General features: G+C 47.0%; 1 protein-coding gene across 2 annotated transcripts in view; it reads left to right on the top strand.

Moving 5' to 3' along the window:
- The window catches only part of RELB (RELB proto-oncogene, NF-kB subunit), a 29,568-nt gene extending 6,308 nt beyond the window's left edge, over positions 1 to 23,260 (top strand). For both annotated transcript variants that reach the window (XM_077848665.1, XM_077848671.1), the window contains 9 exons: positions 48 to 394; positions 9,346 to 9,503; positions 10,890 to 10,981; positions 11,161 to 11,292; positions 12,867 to 12,971; positions 18,739 to 18,954; positions 19,707 to 19,775; positions 19,884 to 19,961; positions 22,449 to 23,260. In XM_077848665.1, the coding sequence (XP_077704791.1) occupies positions 48 to 394; positions 9,346 to 9,503; positions 10,890 to 10,981; positions 11,161 to 11,292; positions 12,867 to 12,971; positions 18,739 to 18,954; positions 19,707 to 19,775; positions 19,884 to 19,961; positions 22,449 to 22,837 (1,586 nt within the window). In that variant the 3' untranslated portion in view covers positions 22,838 to 23,260. The remainder of the gene's footprint in view (positions 1 to 47; positions 395 to 9,345; positions 9,504 to 10,889; positions 10,982 to 11,160; positions 11,293 to 12,866; positions 12,972 to 18,738; positions 18,955 to 19,706; positions 19,776 to 19,883; positions 19,962 to 22,448) is intronic.
- The last annotated feature ends 97 nt before the right edge of the window (positions 23,261 to 23,357 follow it).

Genomic DNA, 23,357 nt, shown 5'->3' with positions numbered 1-23,357 from the left:
TTCCTTCTATAATCAGCGTCACCCCAAATTTCTGCTTCTCCCCACAGAGATCATCGACGAGTACATCAAGGAGAATGGCTTCGGCCTGGAGGGGGCGCAGCTGGGCCCGGGCGAAGGGCTGCCGCGCCTCGTGTCCCGCGGGGCGGCCTCCCTGAGCACCGTCACCCTGGGCCCCCCGGCGCCCCCGCCCCCGGCCACGCCGCCGCCCTGGGGCTGCCACCTGGGCCGGGTCATGCCCCAGGCCCCGGGCCCCGGGCCGCGGCCGCACCTGGTCATCACCGAGCAGCCCAAGCAGCGCGGCATGCGCTTCCGCTACGAGTGCGAGGGCCGCTCGGCCGGCAGCATCCTGGGGGAGAGCAGCACGGAGGCGAGCAAGACGCTGCCCGCCATCGAGGTGGGGCCCGGGCGGGGTCTCGCGCTTCGCCGCGCCCGAGATTCGCGCGCTTGCGTTTATCGTGTGTTTTATGGTGGTTATTATTACTGCCGTTGCTGTTGTTGGAGCGGATACTACTAACACCTGGCCCCGCATTCTAAAGGACATGCCAAGAAAGGCCTCCTTCCGGGCAGTTGGCCGTATTGATCAAAATTCTCATTGCCTCCAGGGCCACAAGGGAGGCCCTAATCATTAGAGTGGCCAGGTTTGAATCCCTGTTCTGCCATTTACTAGCTGCGCAGCCTTGGGCTGGTTATTCAGTCCCTCTGTGCCTCAGTTTCCTTTTCTACAAAATGGGATAATAATAATATATACATTATTATATAAATTATTATATACAATATATAATATTATATACATTATTATTATTATTATTATTATTACTGGGAAGTGTGGATGAGTTCGTTATATGAGCCAAGGGCCTCTAACATGTATGTGCTCAGGAGAGTCGATCTGCTGGTATTGCTGGTGTTAGGATTCTTATCATCATGACTTACAGGCCTGGCCATTCCGCTTCTAGGAAATTGAGGATAAAGATATGCCAGCCTCTGGGCGGAAAGAGGGATGTGCAAGGTTATCCCTTGAAGCCTTGTGTAAAGAATTGGAAACTGCAGAGTTCATCAGCAAGACACTGGTGAACGTCTGTCTACACATTGGAATCCTACGCAGCCATGACACGTATCTATGTGTGTGTGTGTGTGTGTGCCGATAAATATAAACACATACGGTTCACACAGAAAGATTTTAAAATGAAGCCATCCCCTGGGTACCAATGTGGAACCATCTCCAAGATATGTTAATAAGCTAAAAAAATATTGAGGCACAGAACCCTTCTCAGGGGATTATACATTTTGTGTTGAAAAGAGGGAAAAATAGGGTTCTATATTTGTACTTGCTGGTATGTGCATATAGAAGCTCTGGAAGGAAAAACATAAATAAAAGTCATGACCTTTTTTGGTTGGGGGAGAACTGAAGGGATAAGGTAAGATTTATTTATTTATTTGAGGGAGATAATGTGTGCGTATGCACAGAGTGAGGGGTGTGAGGGGCAAACTCCCCACTGAGTACAGAGCCCAATGTGGGGCTTGATCTCACGACCCTGAGAGGACCTGAGCCAAAACCAAGAGTCATATGTCCAACCGACTGTGCCAGCCAGTTGCCCCCAGAGGTGACCATTCTTATCAATATCTCGTGTATCTTTCTGGGAGTAGTTTATGATTATACAGGCAAATATGTACATGTGTATGTACAACCGCCCCCCTTTGTACATAGAGAGGAGTATAATGTACATACTGTTCTGCGCAGTGGTCTTTTTTGCTTAAGAATGTACCTTTTTTTTTTTAAGATTTTATTTAATCATGAGAGACACACAGAGAGAGGCAGAGGCACAGGCAGAGAGAGAGGGAGAAGCAGGATCCATGCAGGGAGCCCAATTTGGGACACGATCCCGGGTCTCCAGGATCACACCCCGGGCCGAAGGCGGTGCTAAACCGCTGAGCCACTGGGGCTGCTCTTAAGCATGTATCTTGAAGGGGCACCTGACCTCAGTCTGTAGAACATGCAAGTCTTGATCTCAAAGTTGTGAGTCTGAGCCCCACATTTGGTGTAGAGATTACTTAAAAATTTTTTAAAGATTTTATTTATTCATTTATGAGAGACACAGAGAGAGAGGCAGAGATATAGACAGAGGGAGAAGCAGGATCCATACAGGGAGCCCGATGTGGGACTCAATCCTGGGACCCCGAGATCATGACCTGAGCCAAAGGCAGACGCTCAGCCGCTGAGCAACCCAGGTGTCCCAAGATTAAACTAAAAACAACAACAACAACAACTACAAAACCCTAAAACTAAAGAAAAACTTAACTAAAAACAAACAAAAACCTAAAATTTAAAACTTAAAAAAAAAGAAGAGAGAGAGAGAGAAGAATGTATCTTGGAGCTCAGCTAACCTTAGCCTGTCTAAAGCTGTCCCATTCTCTACCATTGAATTGCGTTGCATGGGTGGGTGCTCATTCACTGTGTAGGTCCTCTATTGGTGGGTATTTATGTTGTTTGCCATCTCCTACTTTGAGCAAAACTGTAGAGAACGACTCTGTTCATCTATTTCCTTCATGTCACACAAATAACTTCTGGAAGTGGAATTGCTGGTCAAAGGTAATTTGATAGATATTGCCAAATTGTCCTCTGCGAGCGTTGTACCCATGACTGTTTCTCCTAGCTGGTGTCTGAGAGGCCTGCTTCCTTACGCCTCCCCAATACAGAGCCTTTATGTGCTTCTGGATCTTTGCCGAAGTGTGTATTGAGTCTGAATTGTGTACCAATGATTCCACTAGCCCCAGGTTCTGGCCCAAGCTGCTCCCTGGCGTCTGGCCTCCTCCCTGGTCATCAGCTCCCAGCGTCCTCTAAATTTCTCCTCCACAAGGTGGCTGGAGGGGCCCTGTTAAGTTACACATCAGCTCTTCTCCCCTGCTCAGAATCCTCTCTTGGCTGTCTAGTGCCCTCAGGAGGAAGCCCAAGCTCTTCCTTGCACCTCTAAGGCTCTCCCTCTCTGACTCCTGCTGCCAGTTCCCACCCAGCCCCTCCTCACTCACCACCCTCCAGCCACGAGGCCTTTGCTTATGCTGTTCCTCCTACCTGGAGTGTATTCATCATGCAGCCTGGTCATCTTGTATTCATCCATGAGGCCTCAGCCCACCTCTGAGAAGCCTTCCCTGACCTCTCTACCCTCATGGTCCGAAGCAGAACAACCCCATTCTTCCTGCAGGAAGCAGTCAACATACTGCTTATAAAGATGGATTTTAGAGTCAGAAAGACATGGGTTTTAGTATTAACCAGCTGTGTGAATAATTGATGCTGGTCCAGTGCTTCTGCTGGCCTCAGTGACAATTTTGTCATCTGTAAAATGAGGCTGGAGTTCCTGCTCCCACAGGATACTATGAGGAAACCAGGAAGGTGGCCCAGCACCAGCAGTGAGACTCCCTATATGCAACAAGGTAGTTGTTATTTGATTTGGCTCCAGACATTGTGGCCAAAGCAGCACTCAGAGTAGAACATCCTGGTCAAAAGAATGGTTTGCTTTGAAATGTATATTCCATCACCGGATTTTCAGGAATGGGGCAACTGTGATACATTTTGTAGCCCCTTATTTATCTTTAAGGATTTCATTTAGTTTTCCAATTGACAGGTTTTTTTTTTTTCAACTTTATGTCCCATCTTTTTCTTTTGAAAAATTTAAAACACACAATAGATAGGAATAGTGCAGTGAACATGCCTGTTGCCTATTTACTTTTGGTCTTTCTCTCCCTTTATATAGACATTTATAGAGGGAGATTTGAAAGTCGGTTGGAGATATGATGATTCCTCACCCAGAACGTTTTCATGTATGTCCCTCAAGAACAAGGATGTTTTCCTACAATATAGGAGCTATATAATCCTATTACCCATCACCACACTCTAGAAACTTAATATTCCTCCAAGGGTATTATCCGATATTAAGTCTATATTCTAATTATCCCCCAAATATTCTTTTTTTAAAAAGGTTTTATTTATTTATTCATGAGAGACACAGAGAGGGAAGCAGAGACACCGGCAGAGGGAGAAGCAGGCTCCCTGAAGGGAGCCTGATGTGGGACTCGATCCCAACACCCCAGGATCATGACCTGAGCCAAAGGCAGATGCTCAATCACTGAGCCACCTAGGCGTTCCCCTTTTTTTTCTTTAAACATTTTATTTTTAAGTAATCTGTACACCCAGCATGGGGCTTGAACTCACAACCCCAAGATTGAGAGTCGCATGTTCCACAGATTGAACCAGCCAGGCATGCTCCCCCCACCCCCCTAGCACTCTTGAGAGCTATTCTTCTTGTTTACTTATTTAATATTCAGTCCAGGATCCTATGCTGCATTTAGTTGGCAGGTCTTGCTATGGCCTGAATGTGTGTGTTCCCCTAAAATTCATACGTTGTAATCCTCGGCCCAGGGTGATAGCATCAGAAAGTAGGGCCCTTTGAAAGCACTGAGGTTATAAGGGCAGAGCTCTCATGACTGGGATGGATGATTTTATAAAAAAGACTCCAGAGAGCTCTTGAGCCCCTTCCCCGGGGCGAGGACGACACAGCAGGAAGGCAGCCTTCACCAGAGCCCCACCACGCTGGCACCTTCATCTCAACTTCCAAACTCCAGAACTGTGAGAAATAAATGGCTGTTACTTACATGCCATCTGATTCATGGTATCTTGTAGTAGCCTGGACAAAAGAAGACGGATATCTTTAGTGTCTTTTGACCTGTGTTAGTTTCTCCATCTGACTTTTGACATGTGTTTGGACATGTGGACACGGGCGGAGGATATGAGAAATTGTCGAACGTCCTGCATTCTGTGTTTGATGACTGTTTCTTGGTGAAATCAGATTGTGTGTCTCAGGGGGAACACCCCAGTGGTGATAGTGTGGCCTTCTTGGTGTCTCACATCAGTAGACATGGGGTGGCCGTTTGTCCTACTCTATGATGTCGAGTTACATCCTGTGATTAAGGTGGTATGTTAGTCTGCTTGGGCTGCCATAACTGCCTACCACAGACTGGGTGGCTTGGACAACAGAAATGTATTGTCTTACAGCTCTAGAAGCTAGAAGTCCAAGGCCAGGATGCCAACAGATTTTATTTCCTCTGAGGTCTCCTTGGCTTGCAGACAGCCTTGTTGTTGCTGTGCCCTCACTTGTCTGGTGTCTCCTTGCATGTCCAAATTACCTCTTCTTATAAGGACACAGAGCATATTGGAACAGAGCCCATCCTAATGGCCTCATTAATTCAATCACCTCTTTATTTTTTAAAAATTATTTTAAAAAGATTTTATTTTATTTATTCATGAGAGACACACAGAGAGGCAGAGACATAGGCAGAGGGAGAAGCAGGCCCCCTACGAAGAGCCTGATGTAGAATTCATCCCAGGACCCCGGGATCACGACCTAAGCCAAAGGCAGATGCTCAACCACTGAGCCACTGAGGCACCCTTCAATCACCTCTTTAAAGACTGTCTCCAAATACAGTCATATTCTGAGGTACTGAGGTTTAGGGCTTCAACATATAAATTGCAGGGGGATGCACTTTGGCCCATAAGAGCTAGTGTCCAGCAGGTCTCTTTGTTGTAAAGGAACAGCTTTCCTTTGTAATGAGTATCTTATCTGTGGGGTGATACTTAGAGGCTGTGTTTTCCCCAACAGGTTATTTCTGCATCTTTCCAGGCAATTTCTCTGGCTCGCTGTTGGTTTTGGTTTCAAACAGTTAGAACAGTAAATATCCAACAATAGGAAATGACCTGGCTCTGAATCTGGTTTCAGGATTTAAAAAAAAAGATTTAATTAATTTATTCATGAGAGACACAGAAGAGAGGTAGAGACATAGGCAGAGGGAGAAGCAGGCTCCCCATGGGGAGCCTAATGCAGGACTCAATCCTAGGACCCTGGATCATACCCTGAACCAAAGGCAGACATTCAACTGCTGAGTCACCCAGGCCTCCCTGGATTCAGGATATTTATTCCCATCATTCAGAGCAGAAAACTGAGGCTCAGAGAGAGGAAGTTACATCCTCAGGGACACAACAAGTTTACTGTAGTAATTACTAAGTGCTCCTATGCACCAGGTACTTAGTAATACCCATTCTACAGATAAAGACAGAGTAGAGAGGTTTATCATGCAGATGGCCAGTGACAGAGACTGGATTTGGCACCAGGTCTGACTTATTCCAAGGCATTGTGTGATATCTTACAGATGAGAAGCTTTCAGCCCTGCAGTTCTCATGAATCCTGAGACTGTTGACTCTGAGCTTTTCTGAATCTCCTAATATTACAGTGCAGAGCTGATTAAATGAATAGCTTCAACCCTATCTGGCTCACTGAAATTTATATACAATATTACATCCCTCTACTCATAATCATCCCCCAAATCCATAATGCCCTAACTTTAATATGAAGGAGAAAATAAAAGGAAAATAATACAGCATAATAATCATCTTTATTTCAGTGTGTAAATGCTCAGGCACAGCCCTAAGGACTCATAATAAAGGTGACAGTTGCTTGTGACTTCATTAATGCAGGGGCCCCCATTGGCATCCTGACCCAGCTGTGTGGATTTGGTGAATTAAATGCCGTATGGACAGGGTTGCAGTTGGTGATGGGATCTTCCAAAGTGGCAAACAACCCTCAGTCTAAACAAAATCAGCGTTCCTTCAATTAATATGTTGGCCACAGTCCTTGAAAATTCAGTGTATTTTTAAATTATGGGGAAAGGACTATGTGTGTAAAACAGCTAGGTTCTTCGCTCTGATCATTTTAGTATATGTGCTGCCAAAGTGAGCACTTGGCTTTGATCATTTTAAACAGGTTTGTCCCCAATGTGAATGTTGGCAGGATGATCAAAAGTCTTGTAAGACTTGTGTGGGACCATCCCTAGTATTGCAGGATGTGTGGCATCTCTGATTCCAGGTCCTGCCTACTGTAGGCTGTGGGTCCCTAAGTGTCAACCCACATCAACCACCCCCATATTCCAAATGCCCCCTAGAGGGCGGTACTACCCCAAAGAGATGCACTCATTTTATCTATCTATCATCTATCTATCTATCTATCTATCTATCTATCTATCTATCTATCATCTATCTACTTACCTACTTACCTACCTACCTATTTATTGTTTTTAATAGGTAGGCAAGGGCTTTAGAAGTTCAGAGCAGGGTTTATAGGATCTTTGGTGCCAGCAGGGCCCTGTGGGTAAGCCAGGAAAGCCAAGTGGGTCTGGGCCCCATCTAAAGGTCTGGTTTCTCTTTTTTTTTTTTTAAAGATTTTATTTATTTATTCATGATAGTCACAGAGAGAGAGAGAGAGGCAGAGACACAGGCAGAGGGAGAAGCAGGCTCCATGCACCGGGAGCCCGATGTGGGATTCGATCCCGGGTCTCCAGGATCGTGCCCTGGGCCAAAGGCAGGCGCCAAACCGCTGCGCCACCCAGGGATCCCAAGGTCTGGTTTCTATCTGCTGCTGCATGTGGCTGTTGAGCCCCAATTCCAGCCCCAGGTGCCTTAACTTCCTTTTTCTTTATTTATTTTTATTTTTAAAGATTCTATTCACTCATTTGACACAGAGAGACCACAAGTACGCAGAGTGGCAGGCAGAGGGAGAGGGAGAAGTAGGTTCGCTGCCAAGCAGAGAGCCAGATATGGGACTGAATCTCAGGACCCTGGGATCATGACCTGAGCCCAAGGCAGATGCTTAACTGACTGAGCCACCCAGGCACCCTGCTTCCTTTTTCTTTAAAGAGAATCTGGAAATCTGAAATAACGGATATCTCATACTTTTTATTTTTATTTTTATCTTTCTAAAAGATTTATTTATTTTAGGGACGCCTGGGTGGCTCAGCGGTTGAGCCATCTGCCTTAAACTCAGGGTGTGATCCCAGAGTCCGGGAATCAAGTCCCACATCGGGCTCTCCCCTCAGGGAGCCTGCTTCTCCCTCTGCCTGTATGTCTGCCTCTCTCTCTGTGTCTTTCATGAATAAATGAATAAAATCTTTTAAAAAATAAAAAATTAAAGATTAAAAAAAGATTTATTTATTTTAGAAAGAGAGAGGGAAAGAGAAACTTTAGCGGACTTGGAGCTGAGTGGGGAGTGAAGTAGAGCTCCATCCCATGACCCTAGGATCTCGACGTGAGGTGAAACCCAGAGTCAGAGGCTTAACTCACTACACCATCCAGGCGCCCCTGTCTCATAGTTTTTTAAATTCAGGCTCCAAATTTTCCCCAAATTTGAACAAAACTTTTCATCTTTTTTTTTTTTTGTAGTCTTAAAAAAAAAGGCTTACTGAGGTATACGTTACATTTACAAAATTGCACATATTTAATGCATACATTTTGATGAGTTTGGATGAAACATTTTTAAAAAAAGACTATTTATTTGAGAGAGACACAGAGAGAAAGGCAGAGACACAGGCAGAGGGAGAAGCAGGCTCCATGTAGGGAGCCTGATGCGGGACTCGGTCCCAGGACCCTGGGATCATGACCTGAGCCAAGGCAGAAGCTCAACCAGTGAGCTACCCAGGCGTCCTAGATGAAACATTTTTTATTACATAAAAATGGAAAGAATAATACAATGAGCATCTGCGTCCTTAACCTGTATTGGCCAGTTGACAATTTGCCACGTTTGCTGTATCTGTCAATCTCCACCATACAAACGTATGCGCATGCACTGATATGTACACACATTGCTTTTGCTAAACTATTTCCCTGTGAGTTGTAGATGCAGGACTTGATCCTCAGACTCAGGATCACACCCTGAGCTGAAGGCAGATGCTCAACCGCTGAGCCACTCAGGCGTCCCTGATAGCCATCTTTTTATTGCCTTTCATGACACTGATTTTTTTTTCTCACATGATGACCCTCGATTTGGGCTCATTTGAGGAATCACAGTGGGATTCAGGTGACATACTTCTGGAGGGCTGTCACAGAAGTGATGTCCTGCTTTCCTATTGCACCCCATTAGAGTACCCAAGTCACTTTGGCCCTGCATTGGTGATGCCAACCTTGATCACCTGATTTAGGTGGCATCCACTGTGGGTTTTCCACCGTGAAGGTGCTTTCCTTCCCTGGTCTTTAGAAAATTCTCTGTGGTACTTGAAGACCCTGTGTGGATGCAAGTTTTTAAAACTCATAGTGGCCAAGGAAAGCACATTTGTGGGGCAGCTATCATGTTATGAGGCCCCCAAGCCACCAGTCAGAAGCCTCTGGTTTAGGATCTCAGAGGGGTCTTAAGCAAACCCCTTTCCATCATCCCGGGGGAGAAGGTTGGGGAGCTGTCAAAGGAGGCCCCAGGGAGTTTGGATGGGTGCAGGTGTCTGCCATGGGACCCCAAAAATGCACCTGTCTCCCTGCAGCTCCGGGATTGTGGAGGGCTTCGGGAGGTGGAGGTGACCGCCTGCCTGGTGTGGAAGGACTGGCCTCACCGAGTCCACCCCCACAGCCTCGTGGGGAAAGACTGCACCGACGGCGTCTGCAGGGTGAGGCTCCGGCCTCATGTCAGCCCCCGGCACAGGTACTTGACCCCTGACCCCCAACCCTTTATCCCAGGTCATGGAGATATGGAGGAGCTGAAGATCGCCTGGGGAAGTCTTAGGGCAAGAGACTGCTTGGCTAGATTCTCCCCACTGCATTTCCTAGATGGGGAGACCAAGGCCAGGCCTGGGGGTGGTGGAGGGGCATGCCTAGGTCTGGCCCCCTGCTGTACCCACCTTCACACACTGTTATATTTATTCCCACTTTGTTGAGGTGGAAACTGAGACAGAGGGGAGTAAAGGAGCACAGATAGCCAATGGCAGAGCAGGGATGTGACTCCAGACCTGACTTAACTGCAAGATCATTCTTTCTTTCGCTTGATAACTTATACATTCTTGATAGATAAAAAATTAAAAGGTTCAGAAAGACTACAGTGAAAAATACATTTCCTTCCTTCCATCTTTGGTCGTGCAGCTGTCAGTGTCCCTTCCTGGAGGCAAATAAAAAATGCTATGCATATATATTTTTTTCTCCCCTTACAAAGGGTAGCAGACATTTGTGCCTCGTTTTTACATTCTAGTACATCTTGGAGATCATTCCTGTAAGCATTTAGAGCTGCCTTATCTTTTTTCTTGGCTGCATAGTATTCCAATGTACAGCTGTACACCATTAATTGGAGAAGCCCCCTAGTAATGGGCCCTCGTGGTGGTTCTAATATCCTGTGGCCCTATTACTAGCTGTGCTGTAATGCATAGCTTTATGTATCTATCATTTCTTCTCTAGGATAAATTCCTAGAAATGAACTTGCTAGCTCTAAGACATGTATACTTCCAGTGATTTATAAAATTTATAAATCAAGTGATTTATAAATATAGCAAAGATGTAAGATCCATTAGAACAGGGATTTTGTCCCTTTTGTTTCTTGCTGTGCCCCCCAGTCCTGCCTAGCATGGTGCCTGGCATACAGTAGGGGCTCAGGAAATATTTGGGGAATGAATGAATGAATATTGCCATATTGTCCTTTGATATGTAATTGCTGGAGCAATTTGTGGTTTCCACCCATCATGGGTGAGAGTGCCTGATTCTTCACAACTTTACCAGTGGAGACTATCATCAAACATTTTGATCCTTCTGTGTTGATGAGCTTTTTAAAAAAATTGGCATCACATTGATGTTTAATTTGCAATTTTATTATTATAAATGAGGTTGGCCAGTGTTTTCATGTGGTAAAGATAAAATGCACTCCCAGGTGCTCTCAAGAATCCCCATCATTCCTGAGGTTTAAACAGCAGGCCCCTCCTAATGCTGGGGCCCCTGAGACTATGAGACCCAAGGCAGCATCTGCCGGAGTCCTCTTGTGGTTTAGGACTAGACCTGCCTCTTCCAGAGTACCTCCCTTCACCTATTTTCCCCCGTCCCCATTCAGCTTTAACAATCTGGGTATCCAGTGTGTGAGGAAGAAAGAGATTGAGGCTGCCATTGAGCGGAAGATTCAGCTGGGCATCGACCCTTACAATGGTGAGTCCCTGAACCTAGCTGAGCTGTCTTGTCCTCCTGAAACCCCTGCCCTATCTACTACCCCATCCCCTCACCTTCTCCAGATCCACTATCCCCTCAGCCCCATCCCTTCCCTCCCTCCTACCTCCCCATCAGTGTCTCCGTCCCCCACCCTCAGCCTTCCCATATCTCTCCTACAGCTGGGTCCCTGAAGAATCATCAAGAGGTGGACATGAATGTCGTGAGGATTTGCTTCCAGGCCTCATATAGGGACCAGCAGGGACAGATGCGCCGGATGGACCCTGTGCTTTCTGAGCCTGTCTATGACAAGAGTGAGTCTAGGGTGCTGTGTGTCTTAGGATTGCTATTGGCCACAGGTACTGGAAAGCCCATGTACAATGGCATGAACAAACAGGGAGTTCTTTATTTTGATTTGTCTCATGGCTAAGTCTGTTCGTGTTGATTCAGCTGCTCAGCAGTATCATGGCACTGGTTCAGCTCTGTGATTCCCTTGATTGTGAGCTGGTTCCCACAGTTCCAGGTACCATGTCTGTGTTCAAGGCATGACGGGTAGTGTCACCCTGTATGGTGTGGAGGCTGTACACTGCCCAATTCCAGTGGTCAGCATGTATTAGGTAGCCTATGGAAATGAGGCCTCCTTGTATTGTAGAGTGCACAACCTGTACCACTATACCAGGCAATTCTAGAGAAGAGGCAGCATGAGTAGTAATACTTTTCTTTTTCATACAGAAAATAATATATTCCCCAGAACCCCCCTGGTAGACCTCTGCTTATGTCTCATTGGCTAGAACTTGGTCTCATGGTGGCTGCTAGTTGCAAGGGGGTCTGGGAAAGCAAGTATTTGGGGTTTCCATCCTCAACAGAGGGATATATGCATAGAAGAGGAGATTGGAAGGGCTGTTAGGTTTTAGCAGCCTATAGTGACTGCCACAAGCATCAAAATGGGGAGGGAAATTCATCCATCCAGGGCTTTTATGGGTGCAAGTGATAGAATTCCAACTCAAATGGGCTGAAGGAAAAAAAAAATGGGCTGAAGGAGAAAAAGAAGAACTTGTTTGTTCCGTTAACTAAAAATGTCCAGAGGTAGTTAAGTGCTTCAGGTCTGGCTGTTTCCAGGTGCTCAGTGATGTCATTAGGGATCTCTCTGTTTCCATCTCTCAGCTATAGTTCAAGTTCGAGTCATTTTTGGCACAACCCTCCCATGGTGGGGGCCAAATGGCTGTATGCAGCTCTAGGCTTATATCCTACCACCTTAGAACCTCTCCCTGGTACCTAAAGATTGCTTCTTTTACCCGATATTTTTGGTTGGAGTCTCAGGTCTCTCTCTCATTGGCCTGATTTTGGCCATGTGCTTCTCTCTGACCAGTTAGGTATGGCCAGAGGGAGTCTGTGTTCTAATTGGCCATGTTTGAGGCACAAGGTCACTGCTGAGCTAGGGAGTAGGTTCAGCCCTACCCAATCCCATGACTGAAATGAGGGGGGAGTGTTTCCTAGAAGGAAAATTGAGGGCTCAACAGAAGAAGGGCCAGGACTGCTAGATAGGCAAAGCCTTGGGTGTCCACTATGGATTAATCCACATCTAAGAATGGTGTTGACTCCTGACTCCACCCAGTCCCCTCTGAGGTCTGACTGTCGCTGGGTCTCAGTTTGGGTGGGACACTCACTGGGTCTCAGCATGGAGGACTTTTGACTGTCCACAGACCCCTCTGTCTGAGCATCTTCTTTTTCTCCCTGGACCACAGGTCCTGGGAGGACTGGGCGCCCCTGGCTTCTCCATTTCCCATCTCTGCATGGCATGTGGTGGGCACCCATGGGGTCCCTGCTGAGGATTTGATGGCTGAATTCTCGACTTTTCTTACATACGTCTCCTCTTGCCCTTTCCCAGAGTCCACAAACACGTCAGAGCTGCGGATTTGCAGAATCAACAAGGAGAGCGGGCCATGCACGGGTGGGGAGGAGCTCTACCTGCTGTGTGACAAGGTGCAGAAAGGTGAGGGATCTGGGACAGCGCTTGTGTATGCTGGCGAGTGGGCAAAGTGGCATTGGGCAGCTTGCCCTGGGACTCTGGAAGCCTAAGTAGGCGGGAGCAGGAGGCAGAGCTGGTTAACTGGGACTTTGCAGTGGAAGGATCCAGAACCCCGGCTGTGGAGTCAGACTACAACAGTCGATTGGTTTATTCACTTATGGAGCTGCTTACTCACTCATTCATGTACAAAGATGGAGAGCTGTGTCTGCTGGCCCATGCTGGGTGCCAGGCAGCACGAGCTGATGGTGGTGGTTGGGGGGGGTGGGGGCTCTTATGGAGTTTGCATAGGTAAATGCTTTATGGCAGCTAGGTAAAGGCTACAGATGAAGAAAATGGAGAATGGAGATGAAGAAAATGTATCTCCTCCACTTCATGTCTATTCAGATGTCCCTTCTGCAACTAGGGTTTTGAAAAAACAGATGTGGGTGCCCAGGTGGCTCGGTCAGCGGAGGAATAGACTCTTGATCTCAGCTCAGTTTTTTGTTTTTTTTTGTTTTGTTTTGTTTTTTTGTAGGATTTTATTTATTTTTTCAGGAGAGACACGCAGAGAGGCAGAGACATAGGCAAAGGGAGAAGCAGGCTCCCTGCGGGGAGCCTGATGTGGGACTCGATTCCAGGACTCCGGGTTCCTGACCTGAGCTGAAGGCAGATGCTCAACCACTGAGCCACCCAGGTGTCCCCTTAGCTCAGGTCTTCATTTCAGGGTTGTGAGTTCAAGCCCTGTGTTAGGCTCCATTCTGGGCATATAGCCTACTTAAAAAACAACAGCAACAACAAAACAACAGGTGCATCCTGCACTGCCTGGCTGGAGAGAGCCTTGGCTCTTACTGTATATATACTTTCTGTATCCTTTACATTTTTTATCCTGACTCTATTATAAATAACATCACCACCAAGGATATAAATGTCCTTATTATATGCCAAGCTCTGTTATAAGCACTTTATACACCTCACTCATTAGATCATCTGATTGCCTAATAGTTCTAGAGGTAGATCCAATTATTACCTCCCTTTCATAGATAAGGAAAGTAAGGCACAGAAAGGTTAAGTAACTCGCACAAGGTCACACAGCTAGGCAGGTAGACACAGCATTTGAATCTATGTGGCCTGTGCTCATAATCATTCTTCTGGGAGGAAAAGTAAAAAATAAAGAGAGTTGAAAAACCTCAGGAAGATGGAGAAAAGAGAAAAATAATTCTGAGAAAGGGGATAGGGAGGAATGGCTGGAGGGGTTGTGGGCACAATTTTACAAAGTGGGGCCAAGGAGATACCATTGGAGCCATGACTCTCCATGTGACTCTCTGGGGAAGAGTCAGCAGAGGAACAGCAAGTACCAAGGCCCTGGGGTAGGAGCAGGTGTCATTGTTAGAGAAACAGTAAAGTCAATGGGGCAAGAGGGGAGCATAGTGGGAGAACATGTCACAGCCTCAGGGATCTCTTCCGATCCTTTCTCATGCTCTGTGCTTATATAGCTAACGTCTGTCTCCCCCATTGGGTTATATAGGTCAGGGCTGTCCTGGTGAGCAACTTTGTTCCCAGAACTACCCATTCCAGAATCAAGCACCCATGAAGTTCTCAGGAAAAAAAAAAAAATCTTTACTTGCTCCTTTTTTTTTTTTTAAGCTACAAATTCCATTCTTTAAAAAACATTTTTATGGGATCCTTGGGTGGCTCAGCGGTTTAGTGCCTGCCTTTAGCCCAGGGCGTGATCCTGGGGTCCCAGGATGGAGTCCCGCATCGGGCTCCCTGCATGGAGTCTGCTTCTTCTTCTGCCTGTCTCTGCCTCTCTCTCTCTCTCTCTCTCTCTCTCTCTGTCTCTCATGAATGAATAAATAAAATCTTAAAATTTTTTAAATTTAATTTTTATGTATTTATTTTAAAGATTTTATTCAAAAAATTTTTTAAAAAAAGATTTTATTTATTCATGAGAGACACAGAGAGAGGCAGAGACATAGGCAGAGGAAGAAGCAGGCTCCATGCAGGGAGCCCAATGTGGGACTCAATCCCAGGACTCCAGGATCACACCCTGGGCCAAAGGCAGATGCTCAGCCACTGAGCCATCCAGGTGTCCCTTTAAAAAAACATTTTTAAAAAAGCATTTAAAGTGTACAATTCAATGGCATTTAGAACATTAACAATGTTGTGCCATCACCACTACCTAGTTCCAGAACATTTTCATCACCCCAGAAAGAAACTTCACTTCCCATTTCATATAAGCAGTCACTCCCTATGCTTCCCTCCTCTAACGACTAATCTGTTTCTGTCCATGGATTTGCCCTTTCTGGACTTTTCATTTAAATGGAATCCTATGATATGTGGCCTTATGTATCTGGCATCCTTCACTTAGCTTAATGTTTTTAGATTCATCCATGGGATAGTATGTATCAGTGTTTCCTTCCTTTTCATGGTGGGATTATATTCTATTTTTTTTTTTAGAAATATACATCTTCTATTTCTTTTTTTTAAGATTTTATTTATTTATTCATGAGAGACACAGAAAGAGAGAGAGGCAGAGACACAGGCCGAGGGAGAAGCAGGCTCCATGCAGGAAGCCCAATGTGGGACTCGATCCAGGGACTCCAGGATCACTCCCTGAGCTGAAGGCAGGAGCTAAACCACTGAGCCACCCAGGGATCCCCAGGATTATATTCTATTGTATGGATATATAATTTGTTTATCCATTCATAAATTGGTGGACATTTGGGTTGTTTCCACCTTTTGGTTATTATGAAATGTTGCTATTAATGTTTGAACATTTGTGTGTAAGTTTTTGTTTGATCTCCTGTTTTCAGTTCTTTTGGATATATGTCCAGGTCAGGGAGGTTCTTATAAAATTTTGAGTGAATGAGCAAATGGAGATGGAGTGGCTCTTTTGTGCTGGGCCCTAGTGCTAGGCAGTGCTGGGACACAGCAGTGACAGACACAGGCCCCAGCTTTGCTCTCCAGGGCTGCCAGTTCAGTGGTGGTGGTGGGGAGGTTAGGGAAAGAAACACAAATTACAATTGTGAGTTATGCTGAGAAGGAAGAAGACAAAGCATTAGAACTGGGTGAGAGCACTAAAACAACAAGAAGACCAGACACGGTCTGGCCACCTTGGAAGGCTTCCCAGAGGAAGTGATATTTGAGCCAAGATCTGAGGAATGCCACAGAGATTGTTAGGGTCCTGGGAGTTGGGGCCAGAGCAGGGAAACTGGTCCAGGTGTGTGCAAATAACTAGAGGCAGATGTCAGTCTTGTTCTATTGTTCGTTCACTGGCCGGTCTCGGACTGGTGGCTTCACTACCCTGAGCTTCTGCTTCCTTATCCCTCAAATGAGTTGGTGTTAGGTTGAGACAGGCTCTCAATTACCCAAGAACTACACTATAAAGAGTTAGCATTTACTGAGAATTTCTGAGTGCCAGGCCTGAAGCTAGTACTTTGTGTAATGCTAATAAAAGTAATCATACCTGGGGTACCTGGGTAGCTCAGTTGGTTAAGCATCTGCCTTTGGCTCAGGTCATGATCCAAGGGTCCTGGGGTTAAGCCCTACATCAGGCTCTTTGCTCAGCAGGGAGCTTGCTTTTCCCTCTCCCTCTGCTTGCAGCTCCCCCTGCTTGTACTCTCTCTCTCTCTCTGTCAAATAAATAAAATCTTTTTAAAAAAGTAATCATACTTAACGTGGACTGAGCACCTTTACTTGGAGTGATTCAACTAATCCTCCAAGCAACCATGTGAAGTAGGTACTCTGATTTTGCTTCTGCTTAGGTGAGGAAACTAGGCCCAGAGATATCAGGTAACTTCCCCAAACCCTTGGGAGATGGTGGTGAAGAGCTCTAGCCCACTTGGATTCCCATCTTGCCTCAACCACTTGTTGGCTTTGTGACCTTGGACAAGTGACTTCACCTTTCCGTGCCTTTGCTCCCTCTATATAATGGGTTTCCTCAAGGTACTTTTTTTTCATAAGATTGCTGTGTGCCTTAGAGGCAATCTCTGTGTGTCTAGACAAATATAAAGCCTCAGTAGATGGAATTAGTGTGAAAAGAGGCAATGCAATAAGATAAGAAAAAGAAATAATGGGCAGTATAGCATACTGGATCCTGACTATCCTGCTACCAGCTGTGTGACCTTGGGTAAGTCTCTTTACCCTTCGAAGCCTCAGTTTCCCCATATTTAAAGGGGGTATGTAAAAGAGTTAACATAGAAGGTCTGAGACTGTTATCCTTTGAAAGGCCTGTGTGCAAGGTTGATGCTTGGCTGGTTATTGGGAGCTTGGATAATGAGAGGGGCTCACTGTGCTTTAACTATATGAACAAGGTGGTTTGTGCTGAACACCTGCTTTGCTTCTGGGAGTCTGAAATTTTGATATAGGCCAGGCAGAGGGTGCCTATGTAACCAGCCCCCAATAAAAACCCTGTGTACTGAATCTCCAGTGAGCTTCCCTGATAGACAGCATTTCACATGTGTTGTCACAGTTTGTTAATGGGGTGGGGAAGGGATTAACGTGTTCTCTGTTTCCACTGGGAAAAGACTCCTGGAAACTTGTGACTGGTTTTCTCTGGACTTCACTCCAGGCATCTTTTCCCTTTACTGAGGATGCTAGGTATCTTTTTGCAGTAATAAATCATGCATGAGTACAATTATAGGCTGAGTCCTGTGTGTCCCCTTAATGAATCACTGAATCTGATGGTGGTCTAGGGGGACTTCTGACATGGTGGCGATATTAATTCTGTCTGTCTCTCATGTTGCTAAAAGGATTAAATAAGATAATATATTAAAAATATGTAAAACACTTAGTGGCTGGCACACAGTAGGTGCTCAACAGAAGGTTAACTGCTGCTATGATTAGTTTTATTCTTTTTTCTTAAGATTTGTTTTTTTAAGATTCTATTTATGTATTCATGAACTACACAGAGAGAAGCAGAGATATAGGCAGAAGGAGAAGCAGGTTCCTCGAGGGATCCCAATGTGGGACTTGATCCCGGGACTCTAGGACCACACTCTAAGCCATAGACAGACACTCAACCATTGAGCCACCCAGGCGTCCCAGATTTATTTATTTGAGAGAGAAAGAGTATGTATGAGCAGGGGAGGGACAGAGGGAGAGAATCTTAGGCAGATTCCTCACTTCCTTAGCCCCCCTCCCAATATGGGGCTTAGTCTCACGAACCTGAGATCATGACCTGAGCCAAAACCAAGAGTTGGACGCTCAACCAACTGAGCCCCTCAGGTGCCTCTATAATTAATTTTATTCTTAAGGATATCAATATTGGGGGCACCTGGCTGGTTCAGTTGGTAGAGTATGGGAATCTTGAGCTCAGAGTTGTGAGTTCAAGCCCCATGTTGTGTGTGAAGCTCATTTAAATCAAATGGATGTAATAAAAAAAAAAAAACAAATGGATGTAATAAAACTTAACATATATATATACATATACACACACACACATATTTTTAAAAGAATATCAATGTTGGGATCCCTGGGTGGCGCAGCGGTTTAGCGCCTGCCTTTGGCCCAGGGCGCGATCCTGGAGACCCGGGATCGAATCCCACGTCGGGCTCCCAGTGCGTGGAGCCTGCTTCTCCCTCTACCTGTGTCTCTGCCTCTCTCTCTCTCTCTCTCTGTGACTATCATAAATAAATAAAAATTAAATAATAAAAAAAAAGAATATCAATGTTGATTTGGGGGAAGGCTGAATGAGTTGGGGGCCCGGTGGGCCAGTGTCCTGGCTCAGCTGACGTCCCCACTTTCCCGCCAGAGGATATATCGGTGGTGTTTAGCAGGGCCTCCTGGGAAGGCCGGGCTGACTTCTCCCAGGCCGATGTGCACCGCCAGATTGCCATTGTTTTCAAGACACCACCCTATGAGGACCTGGAAATCGTTGAGCCTGTGACCGTGAACGTCTTCCTGCAGCGGCTTACTGACGGGGTCTGCAGCGAGCCTCTGCCCTTCACGTACCTGCCTCGGGACCATGGTAACCACGGCAACCCAGGGTGACCCATTGCCCAGAGACCAGGTGTCTGGCCTAGAGGGGACAAGGGAAGAGGCAGAAGTAAAATGCAGGCTCTTGACTGCACAGGCTGGGTTCAGTTCCTGGCTCTACCTCTTACTGGTTGTGTGACCTTGGCCTCTCTCTGACCCTGTCTCCTGTGTAAAATGGAAGTAACAGTACATAGCTGATGGCATTTGGGGAATATTTGATTATTTCTCCCCTCAGCTTGCCTCCTCATGCCTGGCCCTGTACTGAGTGGTGCTGAGGACACAGCAGTGACCAAGATAGCCCCAGCCCTGCTCTCATAAGTCTCACAGTCCTATTGTGGGGATAGATTTGCTCGGAGGACTCAGATTGCTCAGAGTGGGCATCTGGTCCAGGCTTGGGGATTAGGAAGGGCTTCCTGGAGGAGGGGATGACTTAGTTGAGGACATGGGGATGACTAGGCAGTTGTCCAGGGAAGTGGTGGGAGTTGGAAAATAGTGTTTCAAATAGCTAGAATAGCAAGTGCAAAGGTCCTGAGGCAGGATTGTGCCTGGGATGTTCCAGGAACAACAAAGAGGCCAGTGTGGCTTGAAGTGAATTTGGGTTTCATTCTGATTGAGATGCGGACATCTATTTGCATTAGTTGGTCAAGAATTAGAACAGGTCAATGACTTCCTAAATGGTCTCTATAATTAATTCTTAATTATTATTATTGATGGATAATGTTGCCCCTGGTATCTCCTGAACAGACAGCTATGGCGTGGACAAGAAGCGGAAACGGGGGATGCCTGATGTCCTCGGGGAGCTGAACAGCTCTGGTGTGTCCCCTCTGCCCCTTTCCACATCCTGGGAGGGGATGGCTAAGCCCTAGCCTGGGGAGGAGGGGCTGTGAGGGTCCAGGGGTCCTCATCTCTGCCTTCCTTCAGATCCGCATGGCATCGAGAGCAAACGACGGAGGAAAAAGCCAGCCTTCCTGGATCACTTCCTGCCCAACTCCAGCTCAGGTGGGTCGTGGTTCCCCACTTAGGGCAAGCCCCTGCTCTCTGAAGTGGGATGAGGGTGAGCTGCAGCCCTGCTTCTGGCCTCTTCAGCAACCCCCCCCCCCCCCCGCCGCCAAGAGGTCCCACAAGGCCAGGAACTCACATCTCAGGCAGCAGCATGAAGTACATGAAGTAGAAAGTACAGTTCTGGATACCATTTGGAGGAGGCTCGATGTCTGCTGGGCCATTCACTTGTTGTGTGACCCTCACCAAGTTGCTCGACCTCTCAGGGCCTCAGAGACTCCTCTGAAAAGTTTCACCATACACCTCCCTCATTGGCCTTTTAGATTTTTTTTTAAAGATTTTATTTTATTATTCATGAGAGACACAGAGAGAGAGGCAGAAACACAGGCAGAGGGAGATGCAGGCTCCATGCAGGTAGCCTGACGTGGGATTCGATCCGAGGTCTCCAGGATCAGGCCCTGGGCTGAAGATGGCACCAAACTGCTGAACCACCCTGGCTGCCTGGCCTTTTAGATTTTATTGCATTTCTTTTTATAGACACTATATAATGGGTACATAGGTGCTTTGTGTATGTTTACTCATTGAATCTATACCATCACATCACTTCCCCCCTCATTTTACTGATAAAGAAACTGAGGCCCGGGAAGCTGAAGTCTCTTAGCCAAGGTCACATACTGCATTTGCGGTGGAGCAGGGACTTGAACCTGGGCATCTATACAGGTAGATTAGTGATAAAATATTATGTGGAACAGATAGCAGGGGGTAAATGGTAGATAAATGGGAGGGGTTGTCAGAGCCAACCAGCCTTAATTCAGAGCCTGTCTCTAGCCCAAACACCCTCTGGCCTGTTCTACCCCTGCTTTCATCTTAACTCATATGCCAGCCTCTGCTTCCCATGAACTGCAGCCTTATCTGGCTGCCATCAGAAGCCTCCCCAGCCGCTGACCACTAGCTCTAACAATGCTGTCCCCTAATACCCCAGCTACCCCAGGGCACCCAGCTCCCAGCCAGCCACCAACAGCCAGCCACTCAGAGTCTGCTGAGCCTGGATCACTCCAACCAGTCCCACTGTGGAGGTTTCAAGTATCACCTGTTGTTCCCCCTACCCACTGCACCTGGTAACTAATGCCCAGAGCTCTACCTATAGCAACAACCAATCCTAGCCCACTTCACCAGTCTTCAATCCCCAAGTCCCAAAGCGTCTCCTCTTTAGCCACTGCTGTTCATCTACGTCCTCCATCACCCGTTTCCCAATGCCTAAAGCCCTCCTCTCTCATCCATGGGGCAAAGCTGCTCTGGCATGATAGTATAATGGTTAGGAGCATGGCCTCTGGAATCAGACTGAGTTTGGATTCTGAAGCCTGAATTTAGCCATGTGACTTCTTTGGATCTCATCTGTCAGATGGAAATCTTACCTCTTAGAGTCCTTTTTAGAATCTAGTCAGGTCATATCACACAGATAGTTAGCATAGTTAGTGCTCAGGAGATCTTAGGAACTTGCTGGACAGGAATGCCAGGAATGCATTTGTTATGATCATGTTTAGCTGTATTCACAACAAAACCCAAATTAACAGGGGCTTCAACAGGCTATACTTCTCTTCTCAGATAAACAGTGGTAGATAGTCCTGGGATGGTGTGGAGGCTGTAGGATCATCAGAGACCCAACCAAGCTCCTGCCATTTTCAACTCATTTTCCATCTCATGGTCCAATATGGCTGCTGAGGCTCCAGCCATCACACCCATAGTCCAGCCAGGAGAACTTAAGTCACATGATGACATTTAGCTGTAAGGGAGGCTGGGAAATAGAGTCCCAGCAGCCCTGAGTCTTTCTGAGATAAGCATAATTTGCCTTTGCTGGTCAGGTTTGTCTTGTCTCAGAAAGAGACTCTCCTTTATAATGACATACAATTTTACCTTCCAATTTGGGAACTGGTGACTTCTCATTTAGGTCTTCCATGTGTGGGGCTTTCACTTTTTGGGTGGTCTCTATAACTTGGGTGAGGGGAGGACTTTAGAGCCTCTTCAACATCCTTATTTTTTGGAAAAACTCCCCAGCCCTGCAGAAGCATAGTTTGAACCCTGGTTCTACAACTTACCAGCTATGTGTGACTGAATTATTTTGCCTGTTTGCTTTTTTTTTTTTAAGATTTTATTTATTTATTCATGAAAGACATAGAGAAGCAGAGAGAGAGAGGCAGAGGGAGTAGCAGGCTCCATGCAGGGAGCCTGATGTGGGACTCGATCCCTGGACCCTGGGATCAAGACCTGAGCAGAAGGCAGATGTTCAACCACTGAGCTACCCAGGCGCTCTTGACCTCAATTTGCTTATTAAGTGCGAATGGTGATAATGCGTACCCCACGGTTCTCCTTGGGATTAAAGGAGGCCACGGTGATCATGCATTTAGCTCTATTAGGTCACTGGAGTTTGGGCATGGCCAGAAGTTGATGCTAAAGCCACCCTATTTTCCTTCCCTCTCATCTGTGCAGGCCCGTTCCTCCCACCGTCAGCCCTGCTGCCAGACACAGACTTCTTCCCTGGCACCGTGTCCCTACCCGGCCTGGAGCCCCCCGGTGGGCCGGACCTTCTGGACGACAGCTTTGCCTATGATGACAGCACGGCCCCCACACTTTTCACCATGCTGGACATGCTGCCCCCCGCGCCGCCACTCGCCAGCGCTGTCACGGGCAATGGGGCTGCAGGGCCGGCTGTTGGAGAGCCTTCCGGCCCTGAGCCAATGACGCTGGACTCATATCAGGCCCCAGGCCCCGGGGACGGGGGCACTGCCAGCCTTGTGGGCAGCAACATGTTCCCCAACCAGTACCGTGAGGTGGGCTTTGGGGGAGGCCTCCTGTCCCCGGGGCCCGAGGCCACGTAGCCCTGAGGTGCTGGAGGAGAGGCACTGGGTGGGGAGGACTGGAGGTGGAAGGGGCCGTGCAAACCCAACGAGGATGTCCCGCACCTCCATACCCGTGGGCCCCCAAGTGGTCAGTCTTCCGATCTCCTCATCCTTCTTAATGGGACATCTTTGGCGCTGGTGAGAAGCTCCGTAGCACCGGTTTCCCCTGAGCCCATTTTACAAATGAGAAAACCGAGTCCGGAGAGGAAAAGGGGCTTGGCTCCCATGCACCAGCTTGTAAAGTTGCCTCAGCCCCCACGAGTGGGGGCGCCTTCTCCAGGTGGATTCTGGAGTGTACATAATGGGAGAAAGGTGCAGATCCTCAGCTCTCCTCCCCCGAGCTTGAAGGTGGGGGATAAAGATTGTTTGTTGTGAGTCTTCCCAATAAAGATGAGTTTTTGAGCCTTGGGAGTCTGCTGTCTTCTCCGCTGGGGAGACCCCAGGGCGCTCACGCACGAACCCGCGGGGATCTCCTCGGCTCCGCCTCTCTCGGCAGCAT

This window comes from Canis aureus, chromosome 1, assembly GCF_053574225.1.
Source record: "Canis aureus isolate CA01 chromosome 1, VMU_Caureus_v.1.0, whole genome shotgun sequence".
Lineage (NCBI taxonomy): Eukaryota > Metazoa > Chordata > Mammalia > Carnivora > Canidae > Canis > Canis aureus.
This window is presented reverse-complemented; position numbering and strand designations above follow the sequence as displayed.